Source organism: Ailuropoda melanoleuca, chromosome 11 (assembly GCF_002007445.2).
Source record: "Ailuropoda melanoleuca isolate Jingjing chromosome 11, ASM200744v2, whole genome shotgun sequence".
NCBI lineage: Eukaryota > Metazoa > Chordata > Mammalia > Carnivora > Ursidae > Ailuropoda > Ailuropoda melanoleuca.
Window position 1 is genome coordinate 52339713 of NC_048228.1, and position 19251 is coordinate 52358963.

At 41.0% G+C, this 19251-nt stretch overlaps 1 protein-coding gene across 1 annotated transcript in view; it reads left to right on the forward strand.

The window, feature by feature from the left end:
• The window catches only part of BTC (betacellulin), a 90742-nt gene extending 72367 nt beyond the window's left edge, over positions 1 to 18375 (forward strand). The window contains exons 6-9 of the mRNA XM_002919148.4: positions 7486 to 7603; positions 12411 to 12557; positions 15184 to 15294; positions 16693 to 18375. Coding sequence (XP_002919194.3) covers positions 7486 to 7603; positions 12411 to 12557; positions 15184 to 15292 — 374 coding nt within the window. The 3' untranslated portion in view covers positions 15293 to 15294; positions 16693 to 18375. The remainder of the gene's footprint in view (positions 1 to 7485; positions 7604 to 12410; positions 12558 to 15183; positions 15295 to 16692) is intronic.
• The last annotated feature ends 876 nt before the right edge of the window (positions 18376 to 19251 follow it).

Consider the following 19251-nt stretch of genomic DNA (forward strand, 5'->3'; position numbering starts at 1 on the left):
TAATGTGAGTCATCAGTTCCAGCCCAGTCTTCCTCTTTCTTCCCTCATACTAGTAGGTGGCCTGGAAAGTGCCCACAGGCTGTGGAATCCATTGGTGTCTTAGGTCATGCTTGTGTGAGCCTTGTCACTCATGTAGAGAGAAGAATAAGGCCAATTTTGTGTGTTTGTGTGCTTTTCTTCAGTTGAGTTTTAAATATCTTCAATGATAGCATTTTCACATTTCCTTTGGGGGATTATTCCATCATCCAGTGATCGACAATGTTAAAAAACCTGCCTCATCATTATCCTAAATGTGTTGCCCGTTTTTTTATTTTAATAAGAATGTTTCACATGAGATTTACCCTTTTAACGAAATTTTAAGTATACAGTATAAGATTGTTAACCATAGACAAGATGTTGTATGGTACATCTCCAGAAATTATTTGTCTTGCATAACCCAAACTGCATACCCATTAAACAACAACTCCTCATTTCCCCCCACACACCCACCCCCTAGCCCATGGCAACCACCATTCTACTCTCAGCTTCCATGTATTTGGCTATTTAGATACCTTTTATAAGTAGAATCCTGTGGTATTTGTTCTTCTATAACTGGCTTACTTCACTTAGCATAATGCTCTCAAGGTCCATCTGTGTTGCTGCAGATGGCAAAATTTCCTGCTTTTTTGAGGCTGAATAATATTCCATTGTTTGTATAAACCACATTGTCTTCATCCATTCATGTGTTGATCGATATTTAGGTTGTTTCTACATCTTGGCTGTTGTGAATAGTGCTGCAATAAACATGGGAGTGTGTGTGACGTTCTGATTTCAATTCTTTTGGATAAATACGCAGAGGTTGGATTGTTGGGTTATATGGTAGTTCTGTTTTTGAGGGTTTTTTTGTTTTTTTTTTTTAAAGAAAACTCCATACTATTTCTCATAGCAGGTATAGGCTGTCTTTTCAGTCTATTGATTTTTTCTTTCCCGTGCAGAAGATTGCTAATGTGTTTAAGGTCACACAGTAAGCGGAATAGCCTGACACGAGTTTGGAGAGACTGGCTCCAGAATGTGTATTGTTAATCACCATGCTAAACGGCAAGAATCACGTGGAAAGATCACAATGCTGACTATACGAAGAAAATTCTGAAAAATAATCCTTGAAAGTAAAGCCCAAAAGCGACAAAATATTCTTGAAAAGGAATTAATGTGGAGCGGGAACATTTTGTTTTTATTGACTGCGTGACCTTGGGCAAGTCACTTAAGCTCTTAGACATCAGTTTGCAACCTGTAAAATGAAGAAATGAATCAGTTGTTCTTTAGGAGCTGTTCTTGTTTCTAAATGATTTTATAATTTTATTTTCAAATAGCCCCAATCTCTAAGTATTTCGTTTTTAGTTTGTCCTTTTCTGTTTTGAGTAAGGACTGTATTCATTCCTACCAATACCTCCCTGTACCTGCAATGCAGCAGGCCCTGTTCTAGGTACCCCAGATGCAACAATGAACAACATAGTCAAAGACGAGGTCGGGGAGGTAATGGGAAAGAGAGGTAATGGGTAAGTCATGTAGACCCTTGCTGGGGACTATAAAACCTTCAGCTTTGAGTTTTAATAGCATCACTCTGCTGTCTGTGTGCAGACAAGACAGTTAAGAGGGGACAGACAGAAGCAGGGAGACTAGTTAGAAGTTGTTGCCATGGAGACTACTTCCGGTCTAGAGATAAATGCCAGGCTTAGACCAAGGGAGGAGAGATGGAGGGATGATTCTGCATATATTTTGAATAAAACCAATAGAATTTGCTGACGAATTGGATGTAGCATAAAAGAGAAAGAAGTCAAAGTGACTCTAACATATTTGGTCTGAATCACAGAAAGAATGTAGGTATCATTTACTGAGATGAGGAAAGACCAGATTTGAGGGGGGAAATCAGGTGTTCCATTTGGGTAGTGTTAATTTCAAATGCCAGTTAGACAACCAAGTGGAGACGCTCACTGAACTGTTGGACATTGAAGGAAGAGATCTGGGATGGATACATAAATTTGGGATTGTGACCATAGAGGCATTCAAAGCCAGGAAATGCCCAGAAAGGGAGTGTAGAGAGAAGAGATGAAAAAGCACTGAGTCCGGATGCATTACAAAATTTGGAGGCTGGGGGACATGGGAAAAGAACCAGTAAAGGAGACCGAGCAAAGAAGGCATTATATACACCAGAATCCCATAGCGTGCACTCTCGAAAGCAAAAGAAATACAAGTTTTCTTCCTGTTCATTTTTCTTTGTCTGACCCCCACCCCCCCCCGCTGTGAATAATTTTAAGCATGCAAATACACTCACACATCAACACTACATTCTTTTTTCTTCTTTTAAAGGGATAGAATGAAAAAGGACAGCTCTAAGCGAAGGCCCACTCCTGTAAGCTGAGAAATCATTGGCCTAGCCCTCCTGGTTCAAAAACATGCCAACCTGTTCTGATTAGCTTCCTGCATAAGCATACTCTAGTAACTCTGGAGGGTTAACAAGTACATCTGTGAGACTTATTTTTCTTTTCCTGGAGTCACCAACTCTTTTACATTTCTGTAGGAAATGGCGTTGGATGTGACATAAATGGGAATCCTCAGATAAGAGAGATTTTCAAATTTCGCACTTCTTCAAGGACAGTGTGAATTTATATTCAGATAAGAAGGAAAATTAACTTAGAAAATGTAAAACTTTCTTCCTCACCTCCTGTCTTAAGAAGGTTGTAAAAGGAGGAAACCCCTATTGGGAAGTTGCCAGGAAGCCAAGGACTGGAAGTTTAAAGGCTTAGACCCGACTTCATAGACTAAGAAGAAACTTCTCTGCAAACTTCAACTGTGACCACTTAAACTTTTCTGTGCTCTAGCCGCTCCCTTTTTAAGGCCAGGTATCTATGTGAGAAGATAAATTTATAGGTATTTGTTTTACTCCCTCTCTCTCGTTAACAGTGATGGGATTTTATCTCAAAATTAGGCCCTCCTTTTAAGTCTTGCACAGAGATTTAACTACGTATTTAACTAGGGGGTTAGAGATACTATGAGATTATCACAGTGTAATGAGAATTACATAAAATATATTACCCTTCGAGTTGATTTTATAAAAGCTGCTGATATTAATATCATTTATAAAATCATTAAATAGATTTGTAATGAGCACAACTGGAAGAACTAAGTGAATGTTTTATGAAAAATAAAGCTAATGCATCAATTCTGAGGAGTTTTAAACACAAAAGCATCACAAGACCTGTTTGGGTTTGAGAATAAGAATCATTTACAAGAAAGACCAGGGAACTGTGCTATTTAATCAAAGCAGCCATCGAACTGAGAGAAATTCCATATTGAAACTAAGTCATCTGAGTGTGCGCCAAATTCCTTTACTTTCGTTTGACCCAAGAGAATCTATCACATCTCATCTAACTATTCATGTGATCCAAGGAAGGTGACCACTTCTTGTCTGTCTGCCCATATGTTGGAAAAAAGATGTTCTTACTTAGAATTAGATATTGTCATATACCTCCCTGCAGTAACCCTCGTATTTTCTTATTTAATTGGCTTTAGAATCTTTGGAATACGGCCTCTCAAGAAGAGATTGAGATATGTTACTTGGGGAACTTATCGGCTTAGGAGCTTGTGTTGTGGTTTTTCAGTGCAATTTTGTGGGACATACTCATTCCCAGAGAATGTTTTGGTTTTGTGAATGTGAGCTGGAAAACAGTAAGGTGGGAGGGAAAAAAGATCAATTAAGTTCCACCACCCCCGGTATCAGGGAAATTTTCATGTTAGGTTTCCAAGACCAGGTCATTCACTTCCCAACAAAGAGACACAATACATGGGACGAATCATTCTTTTGCCCTAGGATTAACTTTTCCTTCTTGATAAACATCTCCGGAATGGAAAGGCAGGCCTTGCCATCCCCTGCTCTGTGTCATCAGGTCTCAAGATAGGCAGAAAATGGTAGATTTCACAGTTGTTCAATTTTCAGATAATGTGAGCTTGATGAGTAATAGATGAAGGCAACTGGGATTGAAGTTGCGTTTTTGTGGGGTTTTTTATAATAAGCTTTTAATTATGTTATGTTAGTCACCATACTGAAGGTGCGTTTTGAAAGGGGGTATGTTGATAAGCCTTCTCATTTCCGTCATAGAGAAGAGATGATCCCATCTGCTTGGGGAGCTGGGGGGAGCGCGTGTGATGTATTTTTCTCCGGTTTTTAAAGTTCCATCGAGAAATCACTGGACATTTTCTGCTGGGTGGCATGGAAGGGTTTTTAAATCCAAATAATGCTGGGAATATCGAAGATCATGTTTATTTGGCAAAGGAGAGAGCTCTGTGAATGATCCAAACAGCGCCTGGCAACCATTTCCCTGGCACAGACGGGGGTGTGCTGCTTGGATGGGCCGAGGCTGGTCAAGTCACTGCCCCCAGCAGCTGCTGGTCAAGGCGCTCTTTGGTATCTTGCTCTGTATGGTGTTTATTGAAAGACTGGCTACATTTAAGGGGGCGTAACAACTAGAGGAAGTAGACAAGCTCAGGATATGAGCCATATGGCTTATGCTTAAAGTCAGGTATGCGTTGCAAAGTAGGAAGGACCTTTCTGGAGCTCAGCAGACCTGTCACTAAGTCTCATTGCTTCTTAAATTCACCTCTTAGACCTCCATGCCCCTGCTGCAGGCCCAGTCACACATTTGCATGGTTCAGGCAATCGTTTTCTCCTTGCTCCCAGCCTTTTCTTACTCTAATCCAATTTGCAGCTTCCTACCTAATACACTGATTTCAATGCTAAACTCAAAAAGTGTAGTTCTTACATATACCATTTAATCCATAAGAACCTTCTTCAGCTCTCCCCTGCCTTGTATTTCAAGTGTAAAACCCCTCAGCCTATTGACATTTGAGGTCCTAACTTCCATTCACCGCTGTCCTCCCTACCATGTCCCTTACATCTCTGTTAAATCCGCTTCCTGCGCCTACACGATCAGGCTTGCGTATTCCTGACCCTGAGCTTTTTTTTGCCTCTAACATTCTCCACAACTGAATTGCTTGCTTACTTCCTCCTAAAAAACAATCCATATTTTCCAGAACTTTTCCTTCATTAGATAAACACTCTTTGTAATGATACCAGATTTCTCTTAGAATTGCCAAGATTTTCAAGATTCTAGTATCCACTCAGCTACTGAGGACTTGATTGTCCAGGGTCCTCTGCTTGCAACTTGCGTGTGAGTTCTTATCTGAGCTCCGCAACGGCCCTTTAACGTAGGTGCTCTTCTCTTCAGTGTGCAGGTGGGGAAACTGAGGCTCAGGCAGCTTCGAAATCCTGGATATGCCCAGACTCATGCAGCTAAGGAAAGGCAGAGCTGAAAATGAAACACTGATTTGCTTCCTCCTAATCTGGTCTTCTTTCTTTCCACTGTTTCCAGCGTGCCACAACTGTTTATATGTGGTTACTAGGGCTGTTCTTAATGATGCGTTCTTATTATCATCTTTAATGTGTTCTATTATACCAATTTAGATAGACAAGATATGCTTTACTCTTTTGATGTTTTCCAGGGCTAACTACAGGGCTCTGGAAATAGAAAGCACTCATGAAAGTTGACCAATAAGTGTATTTGCCAAAGCATACAGACCTTTGTTTTTGAGACACTTTGCAGTTATTTCTGGAAGAAATTTCAGTAAGAGTCCCATTGACTGGCATGCGTGGGAGCAAATGTTCTGGCATGTACAAGCTGTCAGCATAGCTGGTAATCAAGTCACCAACCAGAACCAGGTCAGCCCGTTCCTCAGCAACGTTCTGCCACCCCCTGAAACTTTGTGACCTGGCATCACAGGAATTTGCTGTGTATAGAGCATCCAAAGTTCTTGGCAAGTCCTCTCCCTGGTGGCCCTGGGCAATTATATGTACTCATTTTTTAATATTAATTAAGAAGTTTTAGGAGTCATTACTATTAATGTCACTGAGATGCCAGGTGCCACCCTAGACCTGGTGTGAAATGCCCTTCTTAAGTGAACATCGCGATCTTTCTGGCTCCATTGGTGTCTGAGTCCTGTAAACTGGTGGTCACACCACGAATGTGGAAAAGTCCAACCCTGGGCAGGAGCTGGCTAGTGAGCTGTAGTCTCTGGGTGTGGGCACACGTCTGGTGTGACTCAGCACATGGAACAGCAAGTCAGTTTCTCTGTACTCTTTCTCTTGTCAATCCTTATTTATTAAAACCTTCTACATGTGAGCGAGGGAGAGATTGTTACATATTCCTGTTGTCAGGTAAAAAATGAGGCAATGAAAACCCTAAAAGGTAAGATAAGGAAGTTGGAGCAGGATCGAAATCCTGGATATGAAGCTTCCAGTATTTTCTTTCTTCAGGGCGAGAGAAACCATTCAGGGGCTAAACGAGAGGGAGAATCTCTCATTCAGGCAGTCATGACTTCTGGGTGCGGCAGGCCAAGAGCAGATGACAGCTACCTGCCGAACATCTGGCTTGGCTGAGCGCCAGGGTGGAGTGGTCATGGACTCTGGGGCAAGACCTACTGGGTCTGAGTCTCGCTTCTGCCACTTACCGCTGTGTGATCTTGGAAGGTGACTTAGCCTCTGTGTGTTATTCTTTGTTCATCCGTAAATGGGAGATTAGAATGATGCTGTCCTCACAAGGCTGTCATAAGCATTAAGTTAATGTATATTACCATATATATGTATAGTATATGACCAGAATCCAACAGTCGGTAACCAACAGTCGGTAAGTGCTATGCGCATATGAAAGGAAAAGAAGGAAAGGAAGGGAAAGGAGAGAGGAGAGGAGAGGAAAAGAAAAGGAAAGGAAAGGAAAGAAAAGAAAAAAAAGAAAAGAAAAGAAAAGAAAAGAAAGAAAGAAAAAAAAGAAAAGAAAAGAAAAGAAAAGAAAAGAAAAGAAAAGAAAAAAGAAAGGGGGAAAAATAGTCCTTTCTTTAATGGAAAGAAAAATGGCTCTGATAAGCTTCTCAGAAAGAGCAGCCTTCTCTCATCACAGCTATGCTTCACCCTTTGAGCAACATCAAGGCTTCTGAGAGGCGGGCTGGACACAAATCTTTTTTTTTTTTTTTTAAGATTTTATTTATTTATCTGACAGAGAGAGACAGCCAGTGAGAAAGGGAACACAAGCAGGGGGAGTGGGAGAGGAAGAAGCAGGCTCATAGCAGAGGAGCCTGATGTGGGGCTCGATCCTAGAACGCCGCCATCACGCCCTGAGCCGAAGGCAGACGCTTAAGGACTGCGCCACCCAGGCGCCCCTGGACACAAATCTTAATTAAAATATGCAACATTCCTACCAAGATCCCCAAGTCCCTATCTCTAGAGCTATTTGGGGACCCCAAACGTCTGGCTTTTTTTCCCAGTGTGGAGACAATCAGAGAAACGAGAAATTGGAGTATACTCTATAGAAAAGCCGCCGCGAAGAGAGGAATAGGACTTTAGGCGCGAACGTGTATGTGAAGTCAGTGGACTGACGGGGGCTTTTTCTCATTTGGCAGCTACCACCACGCAGTCGAAGCGGAGAGGCCACTTCTCGCGCTGCCCCAAGCAGTACAAGCACTACTGCATCAAAGGGCGATGTCGCTTCGTGGTGGCCGAGCAGACGCCGTCCTGCGTGTAAGTGGAGCCCCGAGCAGCGGGCAGAGGGCTGCACAAGGGGGCCGGCCTGGGACGTGACGGCACTGGAAAGTCTGCGCTGGCCAAGCCCTCTGTCGGGACACTGGTCCCCTGGTCCTGTCCCCGGCCACTTTGGGCAGCTTCTTAAGGAGAAACTGACGCCCACTGTCCTCCTGAAATAGGAGCCTGCGAGAGCCCAGAGCCGCTCCCAGGCTGTGTCCTCTGCTGCCTTCCGCAAGCAGAACTTTCCGTCTAGGGTGAAGCATGCTTTCCGGCTCCATGAGCCTCCCAGTGGTTCCAATGGAAGCGAATTCTTCTGGCACGTGCGAGGTGGTTAATGGAAATATGAAGAATTTCCTGCCAAATTAAAAGCTACTTTTGCAGGTGTCAGCTAGGAAATGAGCCTGTCCATAAGCAGAGATTTGCGAGGCCTGTTTGTTACGAGGGTATGGGAAAAAAACTGCTTTTTCCACCGCGTAGGAGATTGAGTCCAAGTTTAATTTTATTCAGGCATAAACAACTTTTTTGCATTTAAAAAAATATTTATTTTCCAAAGAGACGTCGCTCTAAGTGCGCTCTGAGACCCTTCCCGATGGATGAGCAAGATGATTTTTTAAGTATAATTTTGACCTAAAGGTCATAGGATGTTTATGTTTTCATGTGTAGTTGCCCAGTATATGCGTTTTTTTTTCTCATAAGTGTCTCAGAACAGTGATTCCAAACGATAATTTAGTGGAACATTTAAGGGTCATGGACTTCATCAAAATTTAATTATGATTAAATCTAATTAAAAAATAAATACACGATAATACTTAGAGGGGCATAAGAATTATTAATGTAAGGAAATAAAAAAATGTGTGTGTGTTTGTGTGTGTTGGGAAAGAAGAGAGCTGATTTTCTTTTTTATTTCCTCTAATTGTTCACTGGCTTAGGAGAATATATTGAGTTTTAAAAATATTTATTTTTATTTTTTATTTCTTTAGAGAAAGAGAGAGGTTGTGAATGCTCGTGCAAGCATGGTGGTTTTGGGGGGGGGGCCGGGTGGGAATCAGGAATCTTAAGGAGGCTCCACACCCAGAGCAGAGCCACACCCGGGGTCCAATGTCATGACCTTGAGATCATGACCTGAGCCGAAAACTGACTGAGCCCCCCAGGCATCCCGAGTTTTAAAAATAATAATGCCCTTTAACCCAATGCATTTTTCTAACTTGTCCCTCTGTCTACAGATTTATTGTTCTTTAATATTGCTGCCTATTAAAATGAAAACACAACATGTGAATCTACCTGCCTAAGATCAATACGCAGCTCGTCACCTTCAGCGTGAGGTTAAAACTCATTTCCATGGCCTGCCTAAGCTCCTGTGATCCTGGTTTACCCTTCTAGCCATCTCTCTCACTGGATCCCCAAATGTTCGCTGAAATCCTACATTCCTTTTCATGCTTTATCACACAAGCTCCCACAGTCCCGAAAGCTTATCGTTACTGATGTTTGAGATGCAACTCAGACATCAGCTCCTCCTGGACCCCTGCTTTGGCGTTGACTTCGCTCTTCTCGGACACACACTCAGGTGTGTTGGATGTCCTTTCTCTGAGATCCAGTCACCCTCCTATGAACACTCTTTTCTTCTGGAGCATAGCTATTGGTTTCCTTGAGTGTCCCTTCCATATCTCTGAGCACCTAAAGGGTGGGGGTCGTGGCTTATTCACTTGTTGTGTACCAGTGCCAAGTACAGGGTCAGAATTTAATAGGTGTTCTGGAAACGACTGGTGAAAAAGTAAGTAAGTCTTCCTGGCACGGGCCATCTAATTCTATGCTAACTGTCAAAACCAAGGCCTTACCCTGGGCCAGGAACAGCTTCTTAGCGGTTAAATGCTGCAGAATCAATGGGAAGCCAAAGAGCAGAGGAGTCAAGACACAGATTTTGGAGTCATAGAGACCAAAGTTAAGATTTTGTTTGCACCAATTGTAAGCACTGCTAGCAGTGGGTCAATTACCTTTCCTGAGCCTCAGTTTTATTATCTATCAAAGGGAATAGTAATAGCTCCCTCTCCAGTGTTGAAAATAAAGCAATATGTTAAGCAAAAATACTTATTATAGTACCCGGCACAGAGTCGATGTTCCATAAATTGTACCGCTGAGGTGAGTGGGACATATTTGACCCGCGCCTGACCTGTTCAGTGACTTGGCATAGCATAGATTCAGGCGAAACTGTCTTGCTATGGGTGACTCTGCTACCCTGAAAAACCAGATGTACCCCCTTTTGCTTGGAATTACTGGAGTTGTGAACTCCTGTTTTTACATTAAAAAAAAAAAGTTGTGTTTCCAATAACTCAAATCCCCTTAGTCTTCTCAGTATTTTCTCAGAATGGGGATGATTTGTTTCCAGACACATACTTTTTATTTATTTATGCAGCACAGTTCATGTAAGCAGTGCTGCGTGTGCTTGGGCCATAAACTTGAGAGGCAAGCTTCCCAAGTTTGAATCCCAGCCCCACTCAATTTCTCTGTACCTCCGTTTCTCCATCAGTAGAATGGGTTAATAAGGGCACCTATCTCAGAAGATGTTATAAGGGTCAATTGAGTTAATGGCTACAAATCTCTTATAACAGCGTCTGCTGATTATTTCAGAACACTGATCCCAAATCTGATTTGTCAGAGTCCTGAAGGGTCACGGGCATCTTTAAAAATTATTTCACATTTTGTAAGATGCTTATTAAATAAAAACTAATTTTTTCAGTTCTTCAGCATTTGATAAATATCTACTAGGACCTGGCCCTCTTGACCCCTTCCTCTCCCATTGAAATGGCCATCAGCTGAGATGTTATTGGTGTACTGAGAAGGGAATTAGCTGAGAGCCACTGTAACTGGCTACGGCAAGGTCTGACCTTCTTGCATGGCTTCGTTAGGTTATAACTTGCAGGAAGTGCTGCTTATGGAGAAATTCAATTATAGCATGGTTAAGCCACCGAACCCAGGACTTACCGTTCTAAAAGGGCAGCAAGTAACGGCTGTGTATTTTAAGGGCAAAGTTATTGTTTAAAAATGCCATATTCAGTAAATTTGTTAGAGAAATAAGCTAATCGGAAAAGACTATTAATTATGACCTTAAAAAACTCTTTAAAAAATCTCCCTCCCACACATGCAATTAAAAGTGATTTTCCCCTCCAGTTCCTGTCCTATGTGCAAGAGCCTTTTGATATTTCAAGATATTTCTAAGGTCTCTTCCTGTGATTTTCACCTTGTGATGAAGATGCCTAGCTATCTTGCAGGAAGCAATTTTCCCTCATACATCCTTGGGGTCCTTTTGCAATAGATGCCATTAGCTATCTCTTCGCTTTTGCTTGTACTGAGCATCGCCTTTCAATTGATGGTTGTGACCGAGCTGGGTTTATTGTTGTTGTTGTTTCAAGCATTATATCAGTTATAATGTTGGCATTCAGGGATCTCCTTACTTGTGCAAGATAGGCTATGTGGGAATTAACTGCCTCGCTCCTGTCAAACATAACCTATAGAATGGCCTGGCAAATAGATCCTTTCTTGAAAAAAGAAAAACAGAACAAAACAAAACAAAACAATTGCGTTTACAGAGAAATCTTTCCGAGAAGCAGAATTCCATCTTTTTGAGATTTATGTATTTTATGTAATTGTATGTATTTTGAGATTTATGTAAAAAGAGACCAGAATCTCTTTAGTTGTGAATGAGTCCGAGGGGTCGAAAGGGCAAATGCTTGTTGATGCCAAGGTACTGATGTCATGACATATGTTTTCAGGTTTGAAGTGTCCTCAGACAAACTTCTTGGGCACATTTGGAGCATCTAACGTGGTTCAGAGAATACTATGGCTCGTCCCCAAATCCCTGAGCCTTTAGCTTGCTGTTGCTCAGACGGGCCCTTGGCTTGGTCAAAGGGAACCTGCTGTGTTGGGGTAAATCCTGAGGCTGCGTTGATAAACAGTTGAGAGACTGAGGGAAGTGAATGTCCCCCTTGACTGGTTGCTGTCTGGTCGCTGCACTTTATGAGGGCCACGGAGGGCCACGGAGGGCCACGGAGAAAGGGGCCATTTACAGGACAGTGGAGGGCATGGTGTATGCTTCTGAAAATGGACCCCTGAGCATCAGATAAAGGAGCTGGAGAGGACAAGACTCACTGTGTTTTGGGGGGATGTGGTTGGAGAGGTGGTGAAGAGAAGAGCATCCCCTCATCTGTGGCCACTTCGAGTGGCAGAGTCAGAACCGGTGGGTGGAAGTTAAGAGAGAGAGAGGGGAATCCTGTTGGATCACATTTATGGAGCTTTCTATGTGTTCGGCATTGGTCTATGAACTTTCACACACATCACCTCGTTGGATCATATAAAACAGTGAAATTCTTAAATAATTTGTAGCAAGAGAACTCAGGCGTGTTGAGTGCCCTACAATGAAATGGGAAGTCCTGGGGATTTTGAATTCCTTGTCATGGTCGTATCTAAGTGCTTGGGAAGGCTGCAGAGGGAATTTTACCATCCCCTCTCTTTCAAGCTTGGAACCTAAAATTTTAAACTAAGTTTTAGTAAATTGCCATCATCTCTGTTTATTTTTATTGGCCATATTGTTAATGTTCAAGTGATGACAGGTTTTCAGCAAAGCAAAGAAAGTGAAATTACTTGTGAACACAGTGGCGTTCAGCTTAATTTGAAAAAAATATATATTTTAAAGGAAATGCGCCCTTTACTAATTCCCGTTAATGACAACAGTGTTGGTTTCTTCATAACAAGAAATGGTAGAGATTCTTCAAAGTCTGGCACTGTTTACCTTTTTGTTTTATTTTTCCAGCTGTGATGAAGGCTACACTGGGGCGAGATGTGAGAGAGTTGACTTGTTTTACCTCAGAGGAGATAGAGGGCAGATTCTGGTGATTTGTTTGATAGCTGTTATGGTCATTTTTATCATATTGGTGGTCGGTGTCTGCACGTGCTGTCAGTAAGTATTTTTTAAATTTAATTTTAAGTAAATCTGAGAAATTGTATTTTGCTGTCTCTTTTCTTCTTTTCTTCCTTCCTTCCTCTTTCTTCTTTCCTTTTTGCTATGATTTAAATAAATCACTTTTTGAGGTTTGCCATCACTTTTATTGAAGTATCCACTTATAATAAAACACATGATGCATAGTTTTTGTCATTTTGCTGAGCATAATTATTATAATTAAAAATAAAATGTGTATAAATCTCTTGATTAAAACAAGAAGGTAGACAAAAAGTGTGAAGGTGATCAAAGGTATAAACTTTCAGTTGTAAGATAAGTAAGTCCCTGGGACGTCACGTACATCGTGGCAACTGTAGTTAACAATACTCTGTTGTATATTTGCAAGTTGCTAAGGGAGAAGATCTTAAAAGTTCTCATCACAAGAAAAAAACTTTTGGGACTATGTATGCTTACCGATGTTAACTAACCTTACTTTGGTGATCATTTTGCAGTATATACATATATTGAATCATTATGCTGTATATGGAAACTAATACAGTGTTCTGTGTCAATTATATCTTAATAAAAAAGCCAATTATGGAGTCTTAAAGTCAGTCATATTTTATGTGGGTTTTTTAGTAGGCTCACTAAGACTTTTTTTTATCTTAAATTGTACCATGATGCAGTAACTTAGGAAGGTAGGAACAAACACACAGAAATATTTTTTTCCCCTAGGCCACAATAAAATAATGGATTTTATTTACAAAAGATGATTACACTGTTTTTCCTGTTTTAAGGATTTTTTATTTTTTTGATGGAAAGAGAGAGAGAGAGAGCACAAGCAGGGGAAGCAGCAGGCAGAGGGAGAGGGAGAAGCAGGCTCCCCACTGAGCAGGGAGCCTGATGTGGGGCTCCATCCCAGGACCCTGGGATCATGACCTGAGCTGAAGGCAGACGCTTAACTGACTGAGCTGTCCAGGGGCTCTTTTTCCTGTTTTTACTTTTCATTATGTATCACAACTTTGAGAATCAAGAAACACCTTGATTTTTCTTTTTTTCTCTGACACAGAGTGTTTTGGTATAATTCTTAAGTTCGTTTCTTTTGTAAAGTTATCAAAATTTGTATCAGACGAGGACTCCAACAGAATACAGTAAAAAGATATTTTTTAAAGTGCTATATTTTGGGGGCGCCTGGGTGGCTCAGTCGGTTAAGCATCTGCCTTCTGCTCAGGTCATGATCTTGGGGTCCTGGGATCGAGCCCCTTGGTGGGTAGCCTGCTTCTCCCTCTCCCTCTGCCTGCCGCTCCCCTTGCTTGTGCTCTCTCTTTCTCTGTCAAATGAAAAAATAAAATCTTAAAAAAAAAAAAAGAAAAAGTGCTATATTGTTGTCTTGAGAAGCTAGTCTAGCCTCCTAAACTGCTACATTTACTTTTGGGCTACGGTACACACCCAAACAGGATGTCTCATGTCTCCTTTCTTCACAAAAAAACGTTAGAGTAGCTACCAGAAGTCTAGAATCTTTTATTTTTATCCCAGTCTGTCATTAAATATCTTTGAGACCTTGGACAAACTTCTTAACATCTTTTTTGTTTTAAGATTTATTTATTTATTGGAGAGGAGAGAGAACACAAGAGTGGGGCGAGGGGCAGAAGGAGAAGCAGGCTCCCCACTGAGCAGGGAGCCCAACTCGGGGCTCATCCCTGGACTCCAGGCTCATGACCTGAGCCGAAGGCAGACGTTCAGCTGACTGAGACTGAGCCACCTAGGCGCCCCTTCTTAACATCTTTAAACTGGCATTTTATTTTCTGTAAAACAGGATTCTTTTTTCTTTTTTTTAAAGATTTTATTTATTTGACCGAGAGAGAGAGACAGCAAGAGAGGGAACACAAGGGGGGGGTGGGAGAGGGAGAAGCAGGCCTCCTGCTGAGCAGGGAGCCCGATGCGGGGCTTGATCCCAGAACGCTGGCATCATGACCTGAGCCGAAGGAAGGCAGATGCTTAACGACTGAGCCACCCAGGTGCCCCTGAAACAGGATGATTAAACCAGAAAATCTGGAAGATTCCTTGTAGCTATAGAATGGAAAGATATTTAAAATTTTTTTACCTGCCTCATGGCAAAAAGGAGTTTTTATAATACCAGTTTTGGGGCAGAGCTGAGAAATGGCCTATTTTATCACATCAATTTTGAATTATGCTTTTAAGAAACTGGACTGCAGTCCAGAGTATCTGACACTTTTTTAAATGTATCTGTAAGCTTAATTAACATATCCATAGGCTACCCTCACTCTCTTGGTTTTCTTATGTCTGTTTCCAATTTGTACTATTTCTTATTCACACACTAAACAATGCTTATTGGTAAAATAACTTGTCCTGAAAACGTTTCTTGGCTAACCAAGCTTCATCAACAACCAGGTACCATAGTCTTTCTATTTAGGTAACTCTACTCTAGTCACCTGTTTGGCCTATTGTGGCTATCATTTGAGCCTGGAGAAAGAGATAGGTTAAGGGAGAACCTATAATATTTAAGAAAAAAGGAACCTACACACTTTTACCCATCTAGAAATAAGAACACAGGCCCTTTTGATGTTGATTTTGTGTTCACATGAACTAATGGACCACGCTAATGTCTGACACATTGTTTTCCAAGTCCTCTTCAGAAGCGTCGTAAAAGAAGGAAGAAGGAAGAAGAAATGGAAACTCTGGGTAAAGATATAACTCCAATAAATGAAGATATTCAAGAGACTAGTATTGCTTAATAGTAAGTGTGATGAATTTGATAGATGCAATACTCTTCAGGTGACAGTTACCTGGTGAAATGGGGCTTAACTTTGTCTAGTAAATCAATGATCGGAATTTGATTACGCTTAGAAACATCTAAAAGTAAATTGATTTTTTTCATAGACTCCAAAGCTATTAAATAAAAGACTTTCTCATATCTTTCTTTTGCGTGTTACCACATTGAGAGGCATGTGAAGAGAGGACTTTCATATACTTTTTCTGGTGTGCTGAGATCAACCTGCTTTCTAATTCTACATGGTTGTGGTGGTTATATATACCTTTTCTTCCTCGTTTTTGGGCACAAGGAAGAGTTATTTTAGTTTATACATCTCACATTGAAAAAAAATAACAATAGCATGTTTTAATAATAACCACATTTACTGCACATTTATGCTATGCCAAACAGAGTTGTAAGCTCTTTAAGTGTTTTTTTCAATTAGGATCCCAGCAGGACCCGACAAGGAGATTTTGACAAGGGACTGGGAGGGCGGGGTTGGGGAATCCACAGGAACTTTGAGGCTCCTGCAGTCTAACCCTGGCAGGAGGCTGTTCCCCTCCCATGCCTGGAAGGGCTGGGGAAGGTTACTTCGGCACTGAGAGGCTGGCCGCCAGAGGGCCTATACGCTGTGGGAGCCCTGTCTGTGGATGGAAGTAGCCACTGCTGGAACCAAAACAAGGAAGAGGAGGAAAGGCAGAAAAAACGCCCCAAACTTTCTCACCTCCTGCCTTCAGATCTTCAACAGGCGCCTCCCATTAGCCAAACCCAACCAGCAACCAGCAACTGGGAGGCAGGGGAGCCCTTGTGATGTCTCAGCCTCCTCCCCCTGGAGTGCGGGGGTGGGGAGGGCAGGGAGCAGAGAAAGGCTCCAAGGGGGCAAGCGGAGGAAGAGGGCTAGTATCATCAGCTAGCTGGCTGTGAGAGCGGCAAACCCAATCAGACTGATTTAAAACAAAGGCCATGCTTTGGCTCACGTGAGCTGGCAGTCTAGAGGGAAGGTAGTCTACACACCTGGGTGAACCAGAGGCCGCCACACCGGGAAACATTATTTCTCTTTTTCTGCTCACATATCAAAGAGTTGGCTTCATCCTTGGCTAGTTCCTCTAAGTCACAACAGCAGCAGTGAGCCACATGCTTCCTTGTTCACCTCCAGCAAGAGAGAGCAGTGACCCTCCTAGCTCCGCCAGCAGTAGAAAGAATCTCGTTTCCCAGAAACACCCAGCAGACGCATGGGGTATGGCACCTGCTTATCGAGAAATTATAACTAATCATTAATGAACTGAAGTAAAAAATGCTGGCTCTAGATTTTTTTTTTTTTTTTTTAGTTTGCATAGTACATTTCTTTTAACCAGCTTGCTGTCTTTTTCCTTATTCCTACAGGCTGCGAAGTTACCTCCAGGCTCGTGGCAAGCTGCAAAATGCCTTGCTCATTTGAAAATGGACAGAATGTGTCTCAGGAAAATAGCCAGGAGAAATGAATTTTAAATGATGTATTTACTTTTTGTTTGTAATGTTAGTCTGTGTTTTCTACTATTTTAATAATAATAAGTAATTGTATTATTGTTCGGTAATTGGGAAAAGGCACTCAAGAAATTGTAATAATTTCCACTTAAAGTTTTGTTACCTGGATTACTAGTCAAACAAAAAAGGAAAGTGAAAAGGAGTTTAGATTTTAGGAGCTGAATTAATAATGAAGTTACCATTTATCCAGCACTTACCATGGACCAAGAGTTTAAAGTTTAACTCTACAGTTACCCCTTGGTAGAGCTGGAATTGGAACCAAGATTTCCCCAATTTCAGTTTGTGTTCTTAACTATCATTTTTGTTGATCAGAGTGGGTGCAACCCAACTCACTAATATAACCCAAGACTTTATACTGAACTGTGTTTTGCCATGACTCTGAGATGCTGGGGCTATTTTCCTGCAGAAACTCAGATTGGCGAGTCCTGGATATATGTTACTCTTATCATCATGTTTTCTGCAGCATTGACTTCCGTTATGTTTCCTTGCTCCTTTATAAATTCTCCATGGCATGAATAAATTCTTACATTAGTGAAGCAAACAGATTTGCCCCATAGCTAGGGTAATGAATAAAGATGGGAGGTAAATGCCCGAGAGTCTTTACGGTGCACTAAGTGTTCACGCGCTCATTAAGGGATAAATGATAGCGCTGGAAGAAGAGGCTGTTTATTCCAGGGCAAAGGTCAGTGAGACGACAGCAGAGCCCAGGGGCACACTGTTTGTGGCCATATCCTCATTTTTGTTCTTCTGAAAAACATTACCTGTGATTGCTCTCAAGTGGATGTTGATGCAATGAAATCATGACCATAAGCCTCTATTACTTGGGATCATCTTGCCAAGTGTTCCTTTGACTCCATCACATATTCCATAAAGACTCTTTTAAAACTGAAAAAGCTAAACCTACATTTAGCCAATATTCCACAGAATATGAAACTTTCTACATTGACTAGGTGGGTAATTTACGAAAACGAATGGAAGATGTCCCCAGATTGCTGCACTTTGACTGTTGTGATGTTAGCCAAGTGGCTTTTATTCCAGAATCCTAGCAGATTTTACTTTGCAGTGTAGACTTCATGCACAAAGTTAAGTGGAGAATTCAGACCAAAGATGAAGTTGGATGTCACCTTCTATCACACATCGTGTTTTGAGTGAGAATGAAGCTGTCTTCACAGAAATAGCTCATTAAATATATTAAGAGCTAAGCCAAACAGCTAATCATCTTCTAAATCTATTTTTCCTTCTGACTTAATAGCCGTCCTTGAAACAGTATTATATCCAACAGATTCCTGCTGCATATGCTTTATTTTCAAATGTCTTCTTCTGGGCTCATTTATGCCCTTGCTTTTTCTTTAATACCAAAGTGCTTGAAACAAAAACTTGTTACAGCATTTAAAAACAAAACAAAATGCTGTAAATGTTTCTTCTTCCCTGAACTGATGTTGGTTGACCAATGGAATCTCTCAAGCCAAGTCAGGCTTGGGAATTTTGTTTTGATCCAAAAATGTAAATGGTGTCTCTTAAAATTTGGGAGGTCTGATATCAAGGAAGAACTTTATCTTTTAAAAATGTATTTTATAATTGTTTTGCATGTTCTAAATGATGTTGTTTATGTAAACTATCAACATTATCATATAATAAAATAAATTTATTTTTAAAACAAAGCAAGCATATTTATTTGGAAATTTTTTCGGTACTATGAATTATTAAGAGAAAGAAATTTGCGGATTATTGCTTTAAAAATTTTATATTTTATAGAGACTACCATTCATATATTTGAAATAGTCCAGTTTGATCATAGGTTTTTCTTAGAAACTAATGAATTTGAAAGTGTGGTGGACACCTATGAGATTGTGCAATAGCCTGGCCATATTTCTGAACCCCACCAATAGCTGCATTTGTTTGGTCCAAGGTGAGCACTTCATGAAGTTGAGTTAATTAGTGTCATTTCTAGGGGGACTGTGAACCTGAACAGAAGTTAATCTTTCTGGGTTCTTGGGACATAAAAATGTGTGTTTTGAAGTTACTGTGGCCATGTTTTGCTGCACGTGGCCCAGGAAAGCAAAAGAAGCTGGTAGAGGAGAACAGAGACGAGACTCAAGCTTTCTGATAATCTGAGTGCTCATTATGTGTAGTTCTCAAAGTTTAGCTCGTTCTGTTCCTGTCTGTGGGCTCTACAAGACATATAGTCAGTATAATAAATACTTCATCGGGCTTAAGCTAGTTCTATTTGGATTTCTGGAACCTGGAATCAAGGTCCTGGCCAACTCTGGTGCATCATGAGATTTTGGACAAGTTTTCTTTTCTTTTCTTTTCTTTTCTTTTCTTTTCTTTTCTTTTCTTTTCTTTTCTTTTCTTTTCTTTTCTTTCTTTCTTTTCTTTTCTTTTCTTCTTTTCTTTTCTTTTCTTTTTTCTTTTCTT